The following is an 18,662-nucleotide window of genomic DNA, read 5'->3' on the forward strand; positions in this document are numbered from 1 at the left end:
ACAGTTGTTTATCAGAGCAGGAAATGGATCAATTAGATGTAACTTTTAAAGTTAATTGACTGCCACTACTAAAACCACCTGACATCGTGCTGGTGCCAGCAAAGCCAGATGAGAAATCTCACCATTGTTGCTGTGGGAAAGGCAGGGACATGATGGGAAATGTTATTCTTGGCACTGAGAAGATTAAAGATTTTAAATATTTATAGAGTCTTATCTAAACTACTGATTGGTTATTAGTGCCTTGCATTGAGGCAGGGATGTGTGAATCCCTAGAGCTTCATGGCCTTGTCCCATCTGAATGCATCTGAACCGTTAATATGGAATTGGTGCTCTAAATCTTCCTCTAGCCGTATCCTTTCCACCCTGCACTGCCTTTGTATTTATTTTTTGCTTTTGAGTTATTTTGTAATAACAGCACAAAAGAAAGTTTAGGAATCCTTCCTGTTAGAAATATTTGGTTTCAAAGCTGTATTTGTATCTTTTTTCAGCTGCACAGGCTGAAAAAAAAATGATCTTTTTTGCCTGTTCAACAGCAGAATGACTTCATTAGCACGGTGCTACCTTGTTGCTGTATTGAGTTTAGCAATCTTTTCTACTTCTGCAGTACTTCCCTGCTGACTCACAGGGTTTGGAGGGGAGAGGTTAACAGATATTCTGGATTACTTCTTCCTGACAAATTCCTGGCCCATTCGTACACTCAAGAAAGCTATTGGATGCGTTTATTGGTGTTGCAAATCCACATTTTTTTCCTGTCAGTTGTGAATAGCTACAGCTTTTGACAACTGTAATGAGGCCTTTGATAATGCTTATGCTGCTTGTAGCAAATAGACTTACTGCAGGAGTCAGAAGCCCTTTCAGAAACGCCAATCTCAGATCTGAGGGAACCAAGGTAACACAACCTATAGCTATAAAAAAAAAACCTCCTATCTTGCCTAATATGGAGCCTCACAGGAGAACCCCTTGAGTCTTTAAATGAGGTTGAAACTATTTGGCATGGCTAGCATGTTTCAGCTACTTTTTAAAAAATTAATGGTCTTTTCCCTCTGATATTATTTCCACGTTACTGTCAAGCCTATGGTAAAATGGTAAGAGAGAGTGAATGAGCTTGGGGCATACTTAACAAGTAAGAAAACTCTCTAGGTCAAATAGTTATCTTATTTAAAAATAAGTCTAAAATTCGATAGACTTGTGAGCCCAAGGCAAGCTTAATTAAACTTAAAGGAGAGCAAAAATAAGCATCTAAAATGCTGTTTTGGTTCTCGTAAACCTGAGTAAGCCAAAAACTGGATTATTCAATTATGTATGGTTGTGGGATTTGTTTTGTGAGCATTTTCCTACTTAGCCCAGATTTTCAGCAACATTCTCTTCCTGCCTGTGTGCTCTTGGCTGTTTCCAAAGGAGGAGAAGGAGCTTCAGGTTTTGATCTGGGGGCTCAGTGCTCCAAGTCTCTCCTGTTTTGATATTAGGATGGCTGTGGGCATACTGGAAAGTGTGTCTGCGGGGAGGAGGTGATGCATTTATACTGTTCAGGATATTCACCACAGAATGCCTACCTGCAGCTGTGCTCACTTCTGCACTGTAGGAGGTGGAGTTGCTCCCTGGGGAGGTTGGTGAAGCAACAATTTGCGGTGCAAGTTTAATAGGAAGGTGAAGGCTTGGCCATACCATGCGTTTTGTGGGCTGAAAGCTTGTCAGTTCTGAATCAGTTCAACATGAGAGCCTGTCAGACTCATGTTCACTTTCTTCTGGTAAAACACTCTTTAAACTGCTCTGCATAACTAACATCTGCATTGAGTTACCTTTCTCCCTTGTATTTCTTGACTGAAATGCAGTTTGATGTACTTTGTCTGTTATGCAAAACTAAAAGCTTTGAAGAGCTCATTTAATGGGTGTAAGTATCATTGAGACAGGCAGCTACCTGGGCTGGTTGTGTGAGGAGTTAGTCACATCCTAGCTCTTACACACCTGTTCCTTTTGTTTTTCCCATCATTTGAGAGGGAAGGAGAAATGAATAGATCATCACTATTTTGATGTAACAGGTCTCTTCACTGTGATGTGTGTTAAGTATCCATGCAGGAGACTTTATGTACACTCTGTGGGTTAGAAGGAGATTTATCAGCAACTGCCTTTGGAAACCAGCATTCCTGATAATGGGATTCTCTGAGGCCACAGAGCCCCCAGCTCTGTTCACCTCCTTGAGTCATCTTTTCCAGCAGGGTGGATTTCACTGAGCATCATGAGGACCAACACGCAATCGCAAGACAGCCAAATTTTATAAACACAAGAGAACTTCCTTTTAGAAGAAAGTATAAGAAGCAAGGGGATGAGTGGGGTAACTTGGAGGTATGAGTATAAGATGATATGTAGAGGTCAGTGTAGCTTTAAGGTGTGCCACTCACTGTTATGCATTCTCTCAGTCATGCTCACTTGATTGCATCAGTGTTTTATATCTGATACTCCTAGCTTGTATCACTTAACTGTAGCTGCAGTCAGTGCAATCCAAATAGTGTGTATCTAACCAACTACCCAGCTGTGACAATCACAGAATTGTACGGGTGAGGGCCATGGGTGCCGCTGTGGAGGCAGTTGCAGTTCCTGCCATCCTGCCTTCCAGGGAGATTGCCTGGAGCTGACTTCACCTGCTCTTGGCCCAGAAGTAGTGTGTGATGTCAGGATGGTTGCTTAATTGCTATGAATGTTCATTTTCCATACCTATGGTATGGGAAATAAAACTTCCAACTTCCTATCTCACAGGCATAGTGTAGAGTCCTAATTAGCCAACAGCATAGTTCTTGCTGGAAAACCTTGGACTGAAAGAAGCTGAGAAATGCAAAGTATTGCAAATATTTCATCTAGCTGTACTTGAACGTCTGTGTGACCCATACTCGAAAGTCACTTAAGTGTTTTTGAAATATCCCGAAGTAGTCATGCTGGTAATAGCTAACTCATTAGTAAGCAGTCTGTGGTATGCTCACTGCTCAGATGTGTGTACCTGGGGGGCCTGGGTAGGCCTCCAGAATTCCCAAAGGCCGAAAACATTGGTTTTAATGGAAAAGCATGTTGGTTAGATTTTTAAAAGTGCCTGTTTTTTCTGGTACTCAAATCCTGAAAGACCTTTGGGTTTCCTTTCTGATGTCACTTAAATGGCTTTGGAAAATCTCAGTACCTTTACTATTTTAATGTTAATTCCAAAATTAACTGTTTTTTTACTGTGCCTGGCTGGCTTTAAGCAGTATGTCACCATCCACCCTTTTCTCTAGCTATGTAGAAGCTATTTTAAAACTGGTCCTGATGATATGCTGCTGACGTGATGTTAAAGTGTAACAGTAGAGGAGTGTTTCTTGTAGAGCTACACACAACATGCCATTGTAGGGATTTTGCAACCAGGGGAAAATAAAACGGGTCAAAATAGGTCAAACCACAGTGTGAGGAGTATCTGTGTTAAGTGGAAGATGAGAAATGAAATAGTAACCGTTACCACTGCAATGAGGAATAGTGATGTTTGTGTATTCAATTGGTCTGAGTTCGCAATGGGGCTCTGAATTGTGCTGCTGCCAGATCTTGTACTGCTGCTGTCAATCACGTTTTTTTTTCCTTCTTGAAAGGCTCATGGCACATTTATTTTGGATAGTTTCTTAACAGGTGTTTCCTTGACATTACGAATGCCTTAAATGAGAACTGGCTTTATGTCCGGAGCTCTCAGCTGAAATCACACGGCGGGCCAACACAGGCGCTCGCGTGTTTACTCATCTGCGCCCGCGCTGACAGCAGATCCCCGCCGATTCCCACAGTTGGCCGGGGCTGGACACAGAGCAGATGTTGGGGATTACGGGGAAGGCTTCGGAGGGGCTTTAGGCCTGCGTGGTTGCGGAAGTAATTCATTGTGGAGATGCAGACAGGGCCCGCCGGACCCACGCTCAGGAGTTTGCTGGAATAGGCCTCGGTGGATTTCAATATCCAAATCAAAAACAAATGTTTTCCTGGTACCTTTTAATTAAAGGGAAAGCATAAATCAATATAATAAAGTTAATGTACCGAGAGGTATCGCATTTCTACAGTGTTCTCCCTGACAGAGTAGCTGGCAATGCGGGTCTCTTAGAAGAGCCACAGCTCGCTGGGGTGAAGGGTCTCCATGGGGTGGCCCCATGGAGGTGAGGCAGCTGCAGGCCTGGCCTGGCACCACCACTCAGGAGAGCCTTGTCACCTCGTAGCGGGGCTGGTGGTTATTGTGGTTGTTTTGCAGATGTCTCGTGAATCCGGGGTTGCTTCCTGTGGGACTTGTCTTCATTTGACTTTTGTCTTTTGAACACTGCATGCTCAGAAATCAACCGTCTGTGGAAAAACAGAGGTGGCACAAGATGACCAAGACTGAGTGGTGGAGATGATTTATTGTGATGTCCCCAGAGACATCACATATTGCACAACATGCCCTTGAGTCTTTGAAGGCATCTCTGTGGACCAGAAAGGTGACTTTTAGCTGTGGTTCATGTATTTATAGGTTCAGAGCAGACATCTGTAGGAAGGAGAATTTATGTACGTCACTACTATCCTCTATTGTGCTGTTGTTATTAAGATTTTGGTTAAGGGTGAAAGGAGTAAGAGAGAAATGGGACGCATCTCCAAGGTTTGGCAATGGTTTGGTGGAGGCAATTGCAAATGTACTTTGTATGTGATAATGCAGGAAACAATGATGTGGTGGCTGTAGAAAAAAAAGGTCATATGTACTTCAGCAATGAGGTAAATCGCTTCATGAATGAAAATTGAGGGTTTGTGGGTAGTAGTACCCATTTGTGGCAAGACTCCATTGATCCACGTCAAACTGCAGTCATGCTGAAATAACCCAAGTCTGTAGGGCCTTCAAGAGAGACTGTGTGACAAAGACTTGGAGCTGACTGTGCTCAGAACACAGAAGAACAGCCATTGAGTATTGAGTAGCTGAGCAAAAATAAAATCCCAGGTGAACACGTAGTCACTGAGCTAATAAACTGCTCTGTCTGGAGAAATGTAACATGGGGAAATCACTTATCTGATGCAATTCTACATTGCTATAACAGATAAAAAAAACGAAAGACCTGTAAAATTAAATTTACAGAATGTAGTTTTTCAGAACTATGCGTGGAAGTGAAGTGCTTTCAGGTTCAATTGGTTGCAGTAAGAATTCAGCCTGGTTTATAAACCTACACCTCAATTTGAAAAACTGGAAGAGGACTGCTCTGGACTTTGCGGTTATTACGACTGATTCTTGCTATATCATTAGCAGCCCTATTCTGTAAATCCTGAGCTACTGAGAACTCTCCAAGATGTAAGACAAGGAACCGGGTAAACTTGTACCATATCAGGAAATCAGTTAAAAGCAAAGTATCAAAAAACACAGAACTTTGTATTTATTGAAACTGTGCATCAGCAAACCCTGTGCAGAGCCACAGTACTTTTCAGCAGGCTGCATGCAAGCTCGGGTGCCTACATGCCCCATCTAAGTTGCTGGGTCAGGACTCTGGAGAGTCTAGCTACAATCATCTTACCTGCTATATGTGTTGGCAAGGTGCAGGATCTAATTTGAACTGATTTTAATTGAAGTTTTGGCACTTATTGTTGCCAGTCTTTGCTATATATATGCTTAGAACCTATTCTATCATCAGTGAACCTTAAAATCTGTTTATGACAGCTATGTGAGAGCATCAAATACTATTTTCTCTACTATAGAAAGGTTTTCTACAATATACTACTTAAACATTTTAAATAATAACAACTTTTAAAGCAGTGAGGTGGACTGTAGTTTTGCATTTTCTCTGAGGTTAGGACACATGCTCAAATTCACACAGTGAAATAGTATGTAAAATAACACTGAGTTTCCTGAAAGTAATATTTTTGCTGCTTTTGATTGTCTTTTTACTCAGGGATGCTGCTTTGCTAATACTGGAGGGGAGGGCATATCTTGGAACAAATGCATTTTGTGTGAGGGAGCCGGTGTTGGTGCAGTAGCACAGTTGGAAAATTTCAACACACAAAGCCAGGAAATGTGGAGGTTCTGACTCTTTCTTTTTTGTACGTGTAACTTGGCAGGTAGTACAAATATCTTATATCTTCACTGGCAAGCAACAGCTTCTGCTAAACATAATTATTCCCTTGGAGCTTTAAATTCAAAGGTGGGTTCTGTAAAATTTAATTTTTTTCCCCTGCAGCTTTCATGATAAAGGAACAGTTATTAAATAAGGGCAGCTACCATACAAGAGTGGTTACTATTAAAACCTGCACAGGAAAAGTTACAGGCACCAAACAAGAGTGGTTATATGCTGAGCATGACTTCAAAAAGAAGAAACATAATGTAAGATATAAATTCATTTTTATATGCAGAATAAAAGTTTGTGCTGAAGTGCATGAAACAGTGAACAAGACAAGCTGTTTCACTGTCAGGTCTATTGAAGTTACTGCTTCGATTTACATTAAGTTCTTTGTATTCGTGACTATGTTTAATTTGAGGGGGGAAGGAAAGAAAAACTGCAAATACTCTAAAAACGTTCTGGCTTTCACACTGGCAAGCACGCTTGAATACAGATTTTATTTGGGCTCAGTGAACGTGGATAGCTGGACAGGCTACCACACAGAATCATAGAATGGAGTGGGCTGGAAGGGGCCTTAAAGATCATGTGGTTCCAACTGTGGCAGGTTGGGCCTGCTCTTCCACATCCTCAAGTGCAAGCTGAGCTTTAGGTGCTACAAAATAATGTTCTGTTGTGCTGCACAGCTATCTAATTTGCAGCATCTAGGAAAACCCAGATTGTACTGTGATTTAGGGTACTATCAAATCCAACCCAAGTGAGAGAAGGTAAATCATGGATGCCATCCACAGCATTGTCTGAACCACATTTATTTTTCTTCACGGTATTCATGATGCACAAGAACTCCTACTCAGATACTTTTAATTTGTGTTGGGGGAGCTCAGACTAACACAATTAATTGAATTAATTGAAATATATATATTTTTAAACCAGTACCATTTACCTAAAGATTTACTGAGGTATTTCACCCACTCTAAGGAGGAAGTTTTTGTGTTAATGAGCTCTGTGCTCCCTAACAAAATTTCAGGAAGTCACTGATGTTTATTTATATGGAACATGATTTTACTACGTGTTTTTAACCACTAGTCTTCTCCAGATGACTCTGAAGAAGCATTTGTTTGCATTATTATTGAGCTTAACATAACCAGTAATGAAAAAAGAAATGACAGGCTGCATGGAACTACATCAGAGTTTACACTGCCAGTGAACCATAAAATCAAATTAAAACACTATCTGATTAATTTCCTTAATTTTCTACTATTAGAGTAATAATGGTAAGTAACATGGGCTGGCGTCTTATTTAATTGGTAGTGTTGTATACTAATTAAGTAATGAAATAGAGTAATATTTTCATAGGCAAAGCTGTATATGTACAATATGTTTTAGTTGACACAAACCAGAGCTTATTAACACCCTTTGAGACACAGTTGCCTAATGATATATTAATGGGTATTTCATATATTTTTCAGATAGTAAATTCTGTTAATTACATTAAACAGTAGAACAAAAGAAGGTTGCTAACTTGTTGTGTTCTTCCATTTTGGAAAATTAGTTCCTAACAGAAAATGAAAGGGAGTAGAAGTTCTAAGGGTTTCACTGGGCAGTTCCAGTTCCTGGAATTTTCTAATCATGATTGTTCAAAAAAGTAGTTTATTATTGTTGCTGTGATTATATTTTTCTGGGTTTTTGGTGCTTTCATCTGTATTTTCATACTTTCTTTTTACCACCACAGCAAGCAACTTCTTTAATGAAAACCTTCTTTCCTGAGGCCTAAATCCCAAAGTATCTTGGGCTTTACTACGAATAGCAAGTATATGTCTTTGTGATAGCACTGGCATTTTTCTGTACATTCACAATACTACTCCTATCTTCCCCTCTCCACGTTTATATCCAGGCTTTAAGTTAAAATTACCAATAGGCTTGATTGGTATGGCATGAAAGTTAGCTAGAGGATAAGTTTCTTATTCTAGTCTTCCATATGGTTTTAAGAAGGAGGTTTAACAAGTCCAAGGGCAAGATGTTGTACCTGAGTTGAGACAATCCCAGATAAGGCTCTGAGGAGACCTCATTGTGACCTTCCAGTACTTCCTGCTTACAAGCAGGAGGGTAACCAATTTTTTACACAGACATATAGTTATAGGACAAGGGGGAATGGCTTTAAACTAAAAAGAAGGGAGATTTAGGTTAGATGTTAAGAAGAATTTTTTTACTCAGTGTGATGAGGCGCTGGCACGGTCTGCCCAGGAAAGCTGTGGATGCCCCATTTCTGGAGGTGCTCAAGGCCAGGTTGGATGGAGCCTTGGGCAAGCCTGAGCTGGTGGGCAACCAGCCCATGGCATGGGGATTGAAAATGCGTGATCATTAAGGTCCCTTCCAGCCCAAGCCATTTTATGATTCTGTGATTGGCAAAATTAAGAAAAAAGAGTAAAATATCTGAAAAAAGTATCTGATTTTTCTGTGCTTCTTTTACCACTCTCAAGGGGAAATGGCTATATGAGTGGAGACTGGAAGAGGGAGGAAATAGGTTTGAGACTGGACCAATGTGTCATTGTGTTAAAGCCAGCCAGCCAGTGAGGTCATTGTTTTCATCTGAGTCATTTTAGAATGAAAACTTACATTATGGAAAACATTGCACATCTTTATTTCAGACATGGAAATACCCAGCCAGCCTTTCAGGAGTAGAGCTCTGCTGATTTTATTCGAGGTATTCCTGCCTGTCCCAGTGGTGTAAACAGGGAGGGGAAATCAAATTCTTATGCCTCATTTTTTTAACACTTTGCCACTAACCCAAAGTAAGGAATTCTCTAGGCACACTTCAAGATGCTTGTTGAGGAGGGAGCCAATAAATCTGTTCATCACACCTGTCAGCCCTGAATCTAGTAAACCTGTCCAGCCTGCAGCAGGTTACAGTTATACTAAGGGGAAAGGTTCTTAAGCACTGACTCATGTTGAGGCTATATTATGTTCCAACATTCAGAGGGAAAATTCTTGAGACTGCATTCTTGGCTATTGATTCTATTTCATACACAGGCTCTGGTAGGCTTGGTCTCTGTGTAGGACAATTTAATTGAGGGACTTGGGCAATCTGCCCAGCTCTGCAATTGATTTGTGTGGCCATGAACAAACCATGTCATCTCTCTGCACTTGGGTTTTAATGTGTATGGTCTTTAAGGGGAGTCTTACATTAGTAACACTTTATCTTGCTGTAAGATGTGGTAATTATAACAATTTGTGTGTTTTGTATGATTTAGCAGCACAGTGATTGTCACATAAGCTAAGAGGAACTGTAGGAGGTTTTGGCTAAATGTAACAATTGCTCTTTTATCATTTAAGTGAGCAAAAGCCATTGCTACTTTATGTCTTCAGAATAATTTATGAAAATGACACTAACTTTGAGCTGTTTGTGTCCCATGTGCTTACAGTGTTAACCTGTGGCGAGTCCAGTGTCTCCTTAAGATTAATTCAACCACTTTCTTGATGAGCATTTAATATTTTTGGTCTTTCAAGGTTAAACTTACATGTCTTTTCAAAAAAAAAAAAGAAAAAATAAGGAAAGAAAACTAACCTGTGCTGGCACTGAAACGTTCAGTCTTCAGAGGATCCAGAACATGCAGAGACTGCTTGCTCTGTAAGGGAAAGCATATTTGGGTAATGGTCTTCCAAGTATATGAATTGTTTCTAGGAGTTTCATTATCATTTTCATGGTATGGGCACCCCTCATAATCATCACACAACCCACTTCTCCCCATTTCCTCCTCTACTAGTAGCTGCCAAAATGGTAGTATGCTGTCTTCCATTTTTGACTAGTGGGGACCAAAAGTAATCTGCCTGTGATTGCGCAGGTGCCCAGTTGACAGCAGGTTGGATTTGGATCCCGAATGGGATGCTGGCATTTCCGTGAATATGAAACTGAAATTGAGCAGCTTATTGGATCCTTATCCATGTCTCACGGAGACAGTTATGAGCAGGATCTAGGCACAATTCCTGTAATAATTCTTGTTGCACTATAAATACAAAACCAGCTGTTTTCATGGTGAAGCTATGCTTATGCTGTCCATTTTTAATCAGAAATAGGATGCATGGGCATCTGAGGAAATGAAGCAATAAAAGATTTTATTATTTAGAATGTGAATTTATATTTTATCTTACTTCTCTTGAATAATCTGAGATGCTTGTGATCCTTGTTAGCTCTGTCTGAATCATTTACTGGTCCCCAGTTGTTTCCTAACCGTGAGGTGATAAGAATACAAAAACGATCAGAGTATCTCCCCACACCTGAGAACTTCCTGGCATTATTATTCTCACTGGAAAGAATTGTTGAAATTGGTGGCACCACCTATTGGCGGGAGAGTAAATCTGGGAATGATGTTTATTTGCATTCTAAGATAGAATAATAACATAGATTTTTTGGAAACAACTGTGTTGATTTGCTCCTGTAGAGCTACTCCTTGACTGAAAAACATACAAACACCACTTAGTCTAAAGTATATTTCTAAAGCAGTAGTGATGCAGAGCACATCTTCATAGCTGTTTGTGTTGGCCAATACTGTCACTTTTTTATTGTTGCTATGTTTAAAAGATTTTTGCAAAGGTACCCACCCTTAAAAAGCAGCTTTGTGACTGGTTAAAGGTAAGGACCTGGTAAGGACTTTAACCAGGTAAGGACTGGTTAAAGGTTAAGACCTAAATTATTTGCCGATTCTGTGAAATAACTGATGGTAAAGTTTTCCTTGTTTTGTTATTCTCATCCTTCCATTTTAACAGATGTTTGCCGTAGTCTGAAATGAACTGTTTCACTGTGACAGCTTCCCCAGTGCTTGGAAGACACTCTGTCAATGGCAGCAGTTTAAGCCACAGTGTCTTCAGCTGGAGGACCTGCATTATTAGCTTTGAGGGTTTCGTGGATGCCGTGTGATAAATGGCTTCTGGCAGTTGGCTTTGGGTGTGCTACTCACTAGTGTGTATGCCAGAGGAGTCTAAAAATGACTTAGCTGCACATCGTGGGGCCTGTGTGATGATAGAACTGGTTGAAATTTGAGTTTGTTTAAAAAACAACTTCACTGTGGCCTTCTTAAAATATGTGAGCATAAATAAATATATAGATACATTCTTTACAAGGTGGTGGTTCCTGTTGAATAGCTCTGCTTTTCTTATCCGGAGGAGATGCCTGATAGTTGAAGGCTGTCACTCCTTGAGGCTGGGCATGGAGGTGCTGTGTTTTCCTTGAAGACACATTGCAGTCCAGGCAACACTGCATTAGTGAATAGCTGAACAACTGCAGTGGGGCTTGGGAACAGCTGCAAAGTCTGGGGAAGGCTTTGTTTCGATATATATGTGTTCTCAGTATAGCTTCAGTTCATAACCCAGTTGGAAAATATCCGAAAAATGCTGTCTATGGATGTGCCCACATTAGGTGGTTTCCAGGGATTCCTCTGCTGAGGAGCTCTGGTTGTGTGAGCAGATGGTGTAACCCTGCTGGGGCCGGGGCAGCATTCAGGTCCATGTGCAAGGCAAACCAGTTCCCATCCTGCAGTGGAATGGGCACACAACTGCATACAGAAACTAAAATCAACTGGGCAGAAACAGTCCAGGTGAGCTCAGGAATGGAGAAAAACTTAAAGCTTGCTGTGTGGAAAAAGTACTGTCAGTGTCTGAAGGGGTGAGATGAGATGGATGGTTTTACTGTTGTGGTGCAGTTTGCCGACAGGCTAATGCTGATGTGAAATGCATAGTGGCAGGTAAAAGGTATGTGACTTGAGCTTCTTAGTGCAGAGAGCTTAAGGTGCGAAATGTCCAAGCTCATAGCACTGATTGAGCTGACAACATGATAAAAAGTAGCATTTCAGTTCCTGGTGAACACATAGTTGGATTGTTCTGTGCATTAAAAGAACATCAAGTTTCTTTCTGCTAGGAAAGCAGCAAGTGGAATGTAAAGTACTTGGAGCAAAAATGCCAGAAAATGCACGTATGATTAATACTGTGGTCCTTTTCTTGCCTTTATTAGCAGAAACATGGAAAGATGGTCAGTGCAAATGCTGATGTGATTAAACTGCTAGTGCCTGCAGGGTCGCAGCTGAAGAAAAGCAAAGCATGAGTGTGAATCTCATCATATTTTGCCACTGCATTACTGTAGTTCAGTTCTTTGGCTGACAATTAAATTAAGATTTTCCCTCTTACTCGCGCCTATCCTTTTTCTTAAGTGAGCATCGATCAAAACTGACGATATGCTTCTGGCATTCTCATGTGAAAGTAGGCATGAGGGATCACAAATAACTACGAGCTGATTCTCAGTCTGGAATTTGTTTGCTGGCTGTCCGTGTGGGTGGCAGTGTCCATAAATGTTTTAGCACAGTCTGGTTCACTCTTGGTCTCAGTACAAGATTTACCACTGACCTGTCAGTCTAGCCACAGCATGGAAGACTGTTCATTCAGAAGTGAAAAATGCTTTTGGAAGTCTTCAGTACTTAGCAATCCAAGGGCAAGCTGCTGCTGGCTAAATATGGCTGAGCAGAGAGGTGGATGACTCTAAATAGGGAGTGACACTGGAAGGAGATGCTGGGTGCAGCAAATGCGTTCCTGGCTTTGCAGTGTGGTGGTTGTACTGGATTTTAAGCCCCCCTGTACTGAATGGTGGAAGTTCCTTCTGTTGTGATCAGATGCCTTTGTCTTAACAAAGTACATAGCTACAAATCGTCTTCTCACAGTCTGTTTCAAGGGCTAGAAGTCATGTTCAATTTCATGTTCTATAGCTCAGCTTTGTGCTTGTCTATAAAATTTCCTGACACTTCAGTGCTGTGGGCTGCTGTTCCCTTGTGTGCCGCAAGTGAGGCACAACCAAACCATCTCAGTCTGCTTCACTTCAGTGTCCATGGGTATATGCCTCCCTGCCTTTGACTGCAGTGCACACAAGCATCTGTAGGTACACCCATGGACATTGTATGGGACATACAAGAAACTGAGAAGCCAAGTTTTGGGTAATATACATGGTGTCATTCATAAGCAGCAAGAGAGGGAGGTGCAGCTAGCTGCTGGAAATGCTGTTGACACCTCTCGGACCATGTTTTACTTGTGAGCTGCACACAATTCATTACAATAGAAAAATACCCTTTACTGGTGTAGCGGAGAAATTAAATGATTCTCATGGGATGTGCGTATGTATGTTCACACACACATGCAGGAGGTGGTGAGGTTGTTTCCAGTCTCCTGTGTGTCAAACCAGGTTTTACCATTAATTTATCCATAAAAGGTTCTAGAGAGACCTCTAAATAAATGACCTGAAATAGCAAGTCCATAAATAGTGCTGTGTTTCAGCTTTGTTCCGCAGCTCTTTCTGTATGCTGGAACCTGTAGAGTTTGTGTTTATCTTCTTTCTCAAGTCCTACCAAATTTTCTCTTCAAGCATTGCAACAGTGTAAGAAATGCAAATATAAATTTGGAGCTCTTTGTAAAAAGCCGTTAATAGGGATGGGAGTGAATCTTCCCCTCACCTCACCCCCAGGTTTCAGACAGAAGTAATCTGAACAGGAATTACTGTATTTAAGTGCAGTATGACTGAAAACATTTTAGTGAGACATCTTTGTTTGTTTGTTTTTGTGACAGTTTGATCTGAAGCAGTAAGGTAGAAAGGGTAAGCAAAGAACAGAAAAGACTCATTAAAATTCAAAACTGAATGTTCATGGAGCACTTCTCCACAAGGGAAAATGTCTGCTTGGGTAAAAAAATAACATCAGTAGAGGATTTGGTCTAAACGCAACGTTTTTGAAAAAATCCAGGAAATGTGGGATTATGAGGAATGATCCTGGTGAAAAATGCTGCTGTTGTTTCTCAATTACAGGCCTAATTTCCATTAAAAGTTGTTGAGACTTCTGCCTCTGTTCTTACCCCCACAGGTTTCAATGTCGTCCCAGCCACAGTTGCTGTTTCTTGCTATCCCTCTATTTTTTCCCTGAAAACAACCTCTAAACGTGTGATGGCTTGAAAATGCTCATTATTTGTTTGTTTTCTTCGTAGGCTGGAATGGTGCTAAGATGTGGCCACTTCTGGTTTGGGTTATTCCTCGTGCCCACCGTGTGCCTTGTTAAAGATGTGGCGTGGACAGCGTAAGTCCTGAACCTGTCTTCTCTGGTGTTCTGCTTGCTTTTTAAGTGTCTTAAGTCCCAAAGCTTCCATTGTTTCCCTTGGAAGTCTTTTTAACAACCAAGATGTTTCTGATGATTTGTTGGTATGTTTTTGTTTTTTTATGTGTGTGTGTGAACATCTTTCTTTAGCCTAACTAATGAGAATTATTTTGGATTCTGAGCAGCTGGAGGTAACTTAGTCACATTCACATTGCGTTAGAAGAGCAGCAAAGAAAGCATTGCCCTTGCTTTGTTATCTGAAGGCAAGGCTTGGCTTTATAACCTGATACAAGGACCCAACACTTTCTAACTCAGGCTAAAATGGAGGTCCTAGCTGCCATGAGGAGGCCGAAGATAATAATAGCTAGCATGTCACTTTGTCATGAAGGCCCAAAGTGAAAGCTTCATGATATTTAACACTTAGCTCCAGCAATGTGCTGTTGATAAATCCAGGAAGGCTTGGAAGAGGAAGGAAAAAAAACCAAAACCAGAATGTTTGCCAAACATGGGTACATTTCAAGTTCCAGCATATGGCGTAAGTCAGGTAATACGCATGAGTCTGAAATTGTGATTTTTTTTTCTTCCCTTGGGGCTGATGGCACAGTTAAATTAAACTAATTCTGCTTGACAAATCTACCAATCAGTAGATACTTATTGTATGCTTTCCCATTTTCTTCATCAACTTAGTTTTCATGAGCGACGCAGCTAAAATTAAACCTAAGTATCAAAATGTAAAATTTATGTTAAGGTCGAACTATGATTTAATGGTCTTGCACACTAGAGGGTTTTTTGTTACATTCATTAAACTTCTCCAATTGAAAATAATTTAAGAACTCTAAAGTTGAGGCCAAATTGAGGCTGAATTTGGATACTTAAGTGAGCTGTGTCAGTGAGCTGGTTTTTAAAACACTGAAAAAGTCTTACAACTCATTTAGCGTGACAGGTCCTGCTCCTATGTCAGGCATTATTTAAAATTACATGCTCAGAAGTCAATGGGAGTACAATGGTGATAGGAGCCAAATAGGAGCTGAACTGTTTGCATTATCAACAATTAAATGTATGTTTAGGTGCCCAAGATTGCACTTCAGTTTTTCAAATGTTTTCGTGATAGTTCAGCGTCCTGAAGTTGTCCTCTGTTCTTATTAGCTCTTGGCAAAAATGGCTACAGAACTGTAGAACAGTCCAGGCTGAAGCAGGCTCATCCTCAGCTATCACTCATGGAAAACTGTTACTGACTCACCCTGTTTGTTCTTTAGTATTTCTTGGAGAATCTCAGCAACGTAATCCCTTCATTGGTTCGGAGCTGGAATGTACAAAGATTGTGAAGCTCTCAAGACAAACGTGTATGATTGATACGCTGGATATTTTCCCAGCAGATTTTAAACAGGAGGCTCCTATCAACATTAAGCAAAAAATCTGTTCTCTAAGCAGGACTTCTCTTTTTAACCTATCACTGAAAAATTAACGCCATTAACATTTTAACTAGGATAAATGAAATGACACAGCTATCAGCACTGCCATATGGAAGGAGTAAAGGTCTGTTTCCTTTCCAAGAGACTTGCCATTCAAAACTTGAGCCCAAGGCCTCTGGAAATCAGTCAGCACATTTCCACAGCCGTGGTTACAGCACATTGCTGTCCATAAGTCAGAACAATCTGGTTTGGGCCATAAAATTCCAGCAGCTATGACTTCTTGTGGTCGTGGAATTTGTCCCTTTCCATTCCTTTTGGACTTGAAGTGTATTTCCACAGAAAGAACATCCGTGTGACATACTGTACTTCAGTACAAACTACTGTCAGGAAAACAAATATGACTGAGTTTTTGTCTGGAACAATGCTAAAAGAGATAACCCAGTGTGTTTAAGAGCCATGCAAATACTTGTTTCTAAACTGCTGTGCTACATCCAGTGTCAAAATGTTTAATGCTGGTGAGTATGAGCTGATTTTACATAGTTTACACATCTAGTTTTTGTCATACATGCCACAGTTGTCAACACACCTCTTATCTCCCGTATTCTCTGCAGCTCCAGGCTTTTTATTTAAATATTCTTGTGTGTGTGTGTGTATATATGTATATAAAGTGAATCAAGGAAAAGTAGAATACTTCTTGCTTTAGAAAAAGAAGGAAGCTTATTAATAATACTTGGCTCCAATACCACATTGTTAACTTTGGTCCGCTACCTTGAGTTCAGTGGCTTTACTTGGATTAAGTTTTTGCCTCATGAAAGTCCCAGTTGTGCTACCATTGAAAAGAGCAGTTTTATAAGGTGAGTCCTTCCTTACAGTTGGCACATGTCGTTTGAATGCCTGTCACTGTTGCTAGGATGTCTTGAAATGTCAGATGCACAAAGTGATGTGAGAATCATAAAAACAGAATTTATTCTAGCAAAATTAGGAAAGAGGGCAAGAATTTATTTTTTAAAATGGTGTCTCAGCGCTTAGTGTTATAGTGAGATATTTCTTGGGCCTTCCAGTCCTTACCAAAGTCCTGATGTGCTTTTTTTTTTATGAGGGGAAGAAGTACATTGTATTTGCCAGCCCTTGTAGTCTAAGTGAGTGAGAAGGTGCGAGAGCTCTTCTCATCCATGTGTGCACTTACAGTCTCTGGAACATGGGACACCTAATATGGTGTTGATGATGAAGAGTCACAGTCACTGTGTCACTGTGCCTCAGAAAAACTTGTGAATTCAACCATGCTCCTCCCTGGCAAGTCCTGCCCTCCACAACCCCTAAATATCCTCCCAGGGCTGTGATGTTCAGGTATGCACTTCCCTGAGTTGGAAGAGCCAACTGAGATGACGAGATGACTCTTCAGCTGTTCTTCTGGTCCCTGATCTTAATATCCTTATGTGTGAGGGAAGTTGAGTTTGCCTTTTTAGAACTCAACTTTTATAACAACAATTGCAGATGAACGGGAACAGCAAATACAAGAGCTCATAATTTATTGAAGGCTGATCACACATCTAGGGCCACTTGTAAAGTACAAGGTAAAAGCTAAGACTTCTACCTGTGTTTTTATATATCAAAAGTTAACAATGTGCTATTGTGAAAAAAACATGAAGTATCCAGTCCTGTTGCCAGCAGTCCGTGGAATATTTGCAATTGGCTTTGATGGGAGCAAGCCCAGACTCTGAGGCAATTGTAATACCATATTTTAGTATTTGTTCTTGGAGAAATGTGTGGATAGGTCAGCTCAGGCCCTTTTATAAATACTTCATTACTCATTCCTCCATGGATGTTCTTTCTCCAAGTGAAGAAGTGACTCAGTGCATAACAATTACCTGGGGGGTTATTGTTGCTTCATGGGTACTCGGCCATGGCAGAGCACATGTATTCTGTTATTTCATTTTACTCCTAAAATACTTCAGAACACCTGACTTTGGAGCAACCATATTTTTCTCCGTATTGTGCAATACCTGCTTTTGCTGTCCTCTGCTAATTGGACTTGGTATCGCAGTTTCCATTTTGAATTCGCTGTTTGCTCTGAGGGAAAAGAACATCCCTCATCTCCTATGCTGGGTGGCATGAAACCCTGAGAGAAAGACTGGATAACTTGCAGATTTCTGTGTTCTCATCCATGGGGAGAGTAGGTTTTAAAGGGGTTTTGTAAGTTCCAAACATGCTCAGCGTTTAAGTTTACATTAGTAAGTAAAAGATGAGTTCAAGGTCAAGGTTTTAATGTATTTACTCAAATTAAAGAGTGTGGCAGTTATGTCAACTGCAGAGATTATAAGAATTAATAACTCAAAGCTTTCTCATCTAAGAAAATCGCTAGTTTCCCAACCTCAAAGAGTTTAACCATTAGTCTATCAAGTTAGAGTAACTTGAATATAATTAATATGTGTGCAGCTGTAGGTTATCTCACCTTCTTGAAATGCTACATTTTAAAATAAGCTTGCTATTCTGCATGCTCCTGTCACAATGTGCTGGTGTTCCCTTCCATGTGGTAACTCCCTTGGTGCTTTAAATCAGGAACACTCCTAAGTACATCCTTGATACCTCCAGATTTTACTGTTTTATATTTCCCTGTTCTCTTTGCTTTACTCTTAAATTCAGATATGTTCTGAAAAATTTTCATTTTAGTTTCTTATTTTGAGACATTTGGGGCCTAATTCAGCACCACGAAGGCCAAAGTACTTGGATATAACTTAGTATTAAGCCACTCACACACAGCAGACTCAGCAAAGTTTTGTGGTTTTCGTTTCTTATTCCCCATGGAAGGAGGGATAAGAATCATGCTTTTTAAAAATAAATGCATCTCCATTATAGTTTAATTATAGATACACCAGTTACTTTTCTGCTAGAAGGAGGAAGACGTGATTTGTATCGTTGGTTAAGGATGATAGAATCTGCCTGTAGGATTTTTATACAACTTGGAAAGAAATTTTTGCCACCTCTGGAATGGAAGAATACAATTTTAATGCCATGAAGTGAAGCAAGTGGTGTGTTACCCTACTTGTCTCCATCTTGTTTTCAGGCTTATCGTG

The 18,662-nt window shown here is 40.4% G+C and overlaps 1 protein-coding gene across 7 annotated transcripts in view; it reads left to right on the forward strand.

Moving 5' to 3' along the window:
* The window catches only part of ATP8A2 (ATPase phospholipid transporting 8A2), a 280,727-nt gene that overhangs the window by 235,095 nt on the left and 26,970 nt on the right, over nucleotides 1-18,662 (forward strand). For all 7 annotated transcript variants that reach the window (XM_085536352.1, XM_015852108.3, XM_085536349.1 and 4 more), the window contains one exon: nucleotides 14,070-14,158. In XM_085536352.1, the coding sequence (XP_085392478.1) occupies nucleotides 14,070-14,158 (89 nt within the window). The remainder of the gene's footprint in view (nucleotides 1-14,069; nucleotides 14,159-18,662) is intronic.

Source organism: Coturnix japonica, chromosome 1, assembly GCF_054131305.1.
Source record: "Coturnix japonica strain WE chromosome 1, WE-NBRP24, whole genome shotgun sequence".
In the NCBI taxonomy this organism is placed as follows: domain Eukaryota; kingdom Metazoa; phylum Chordata; class Aves; order Galliformes; family Phasianidae; genus Coturnix; species Coturnix japonica.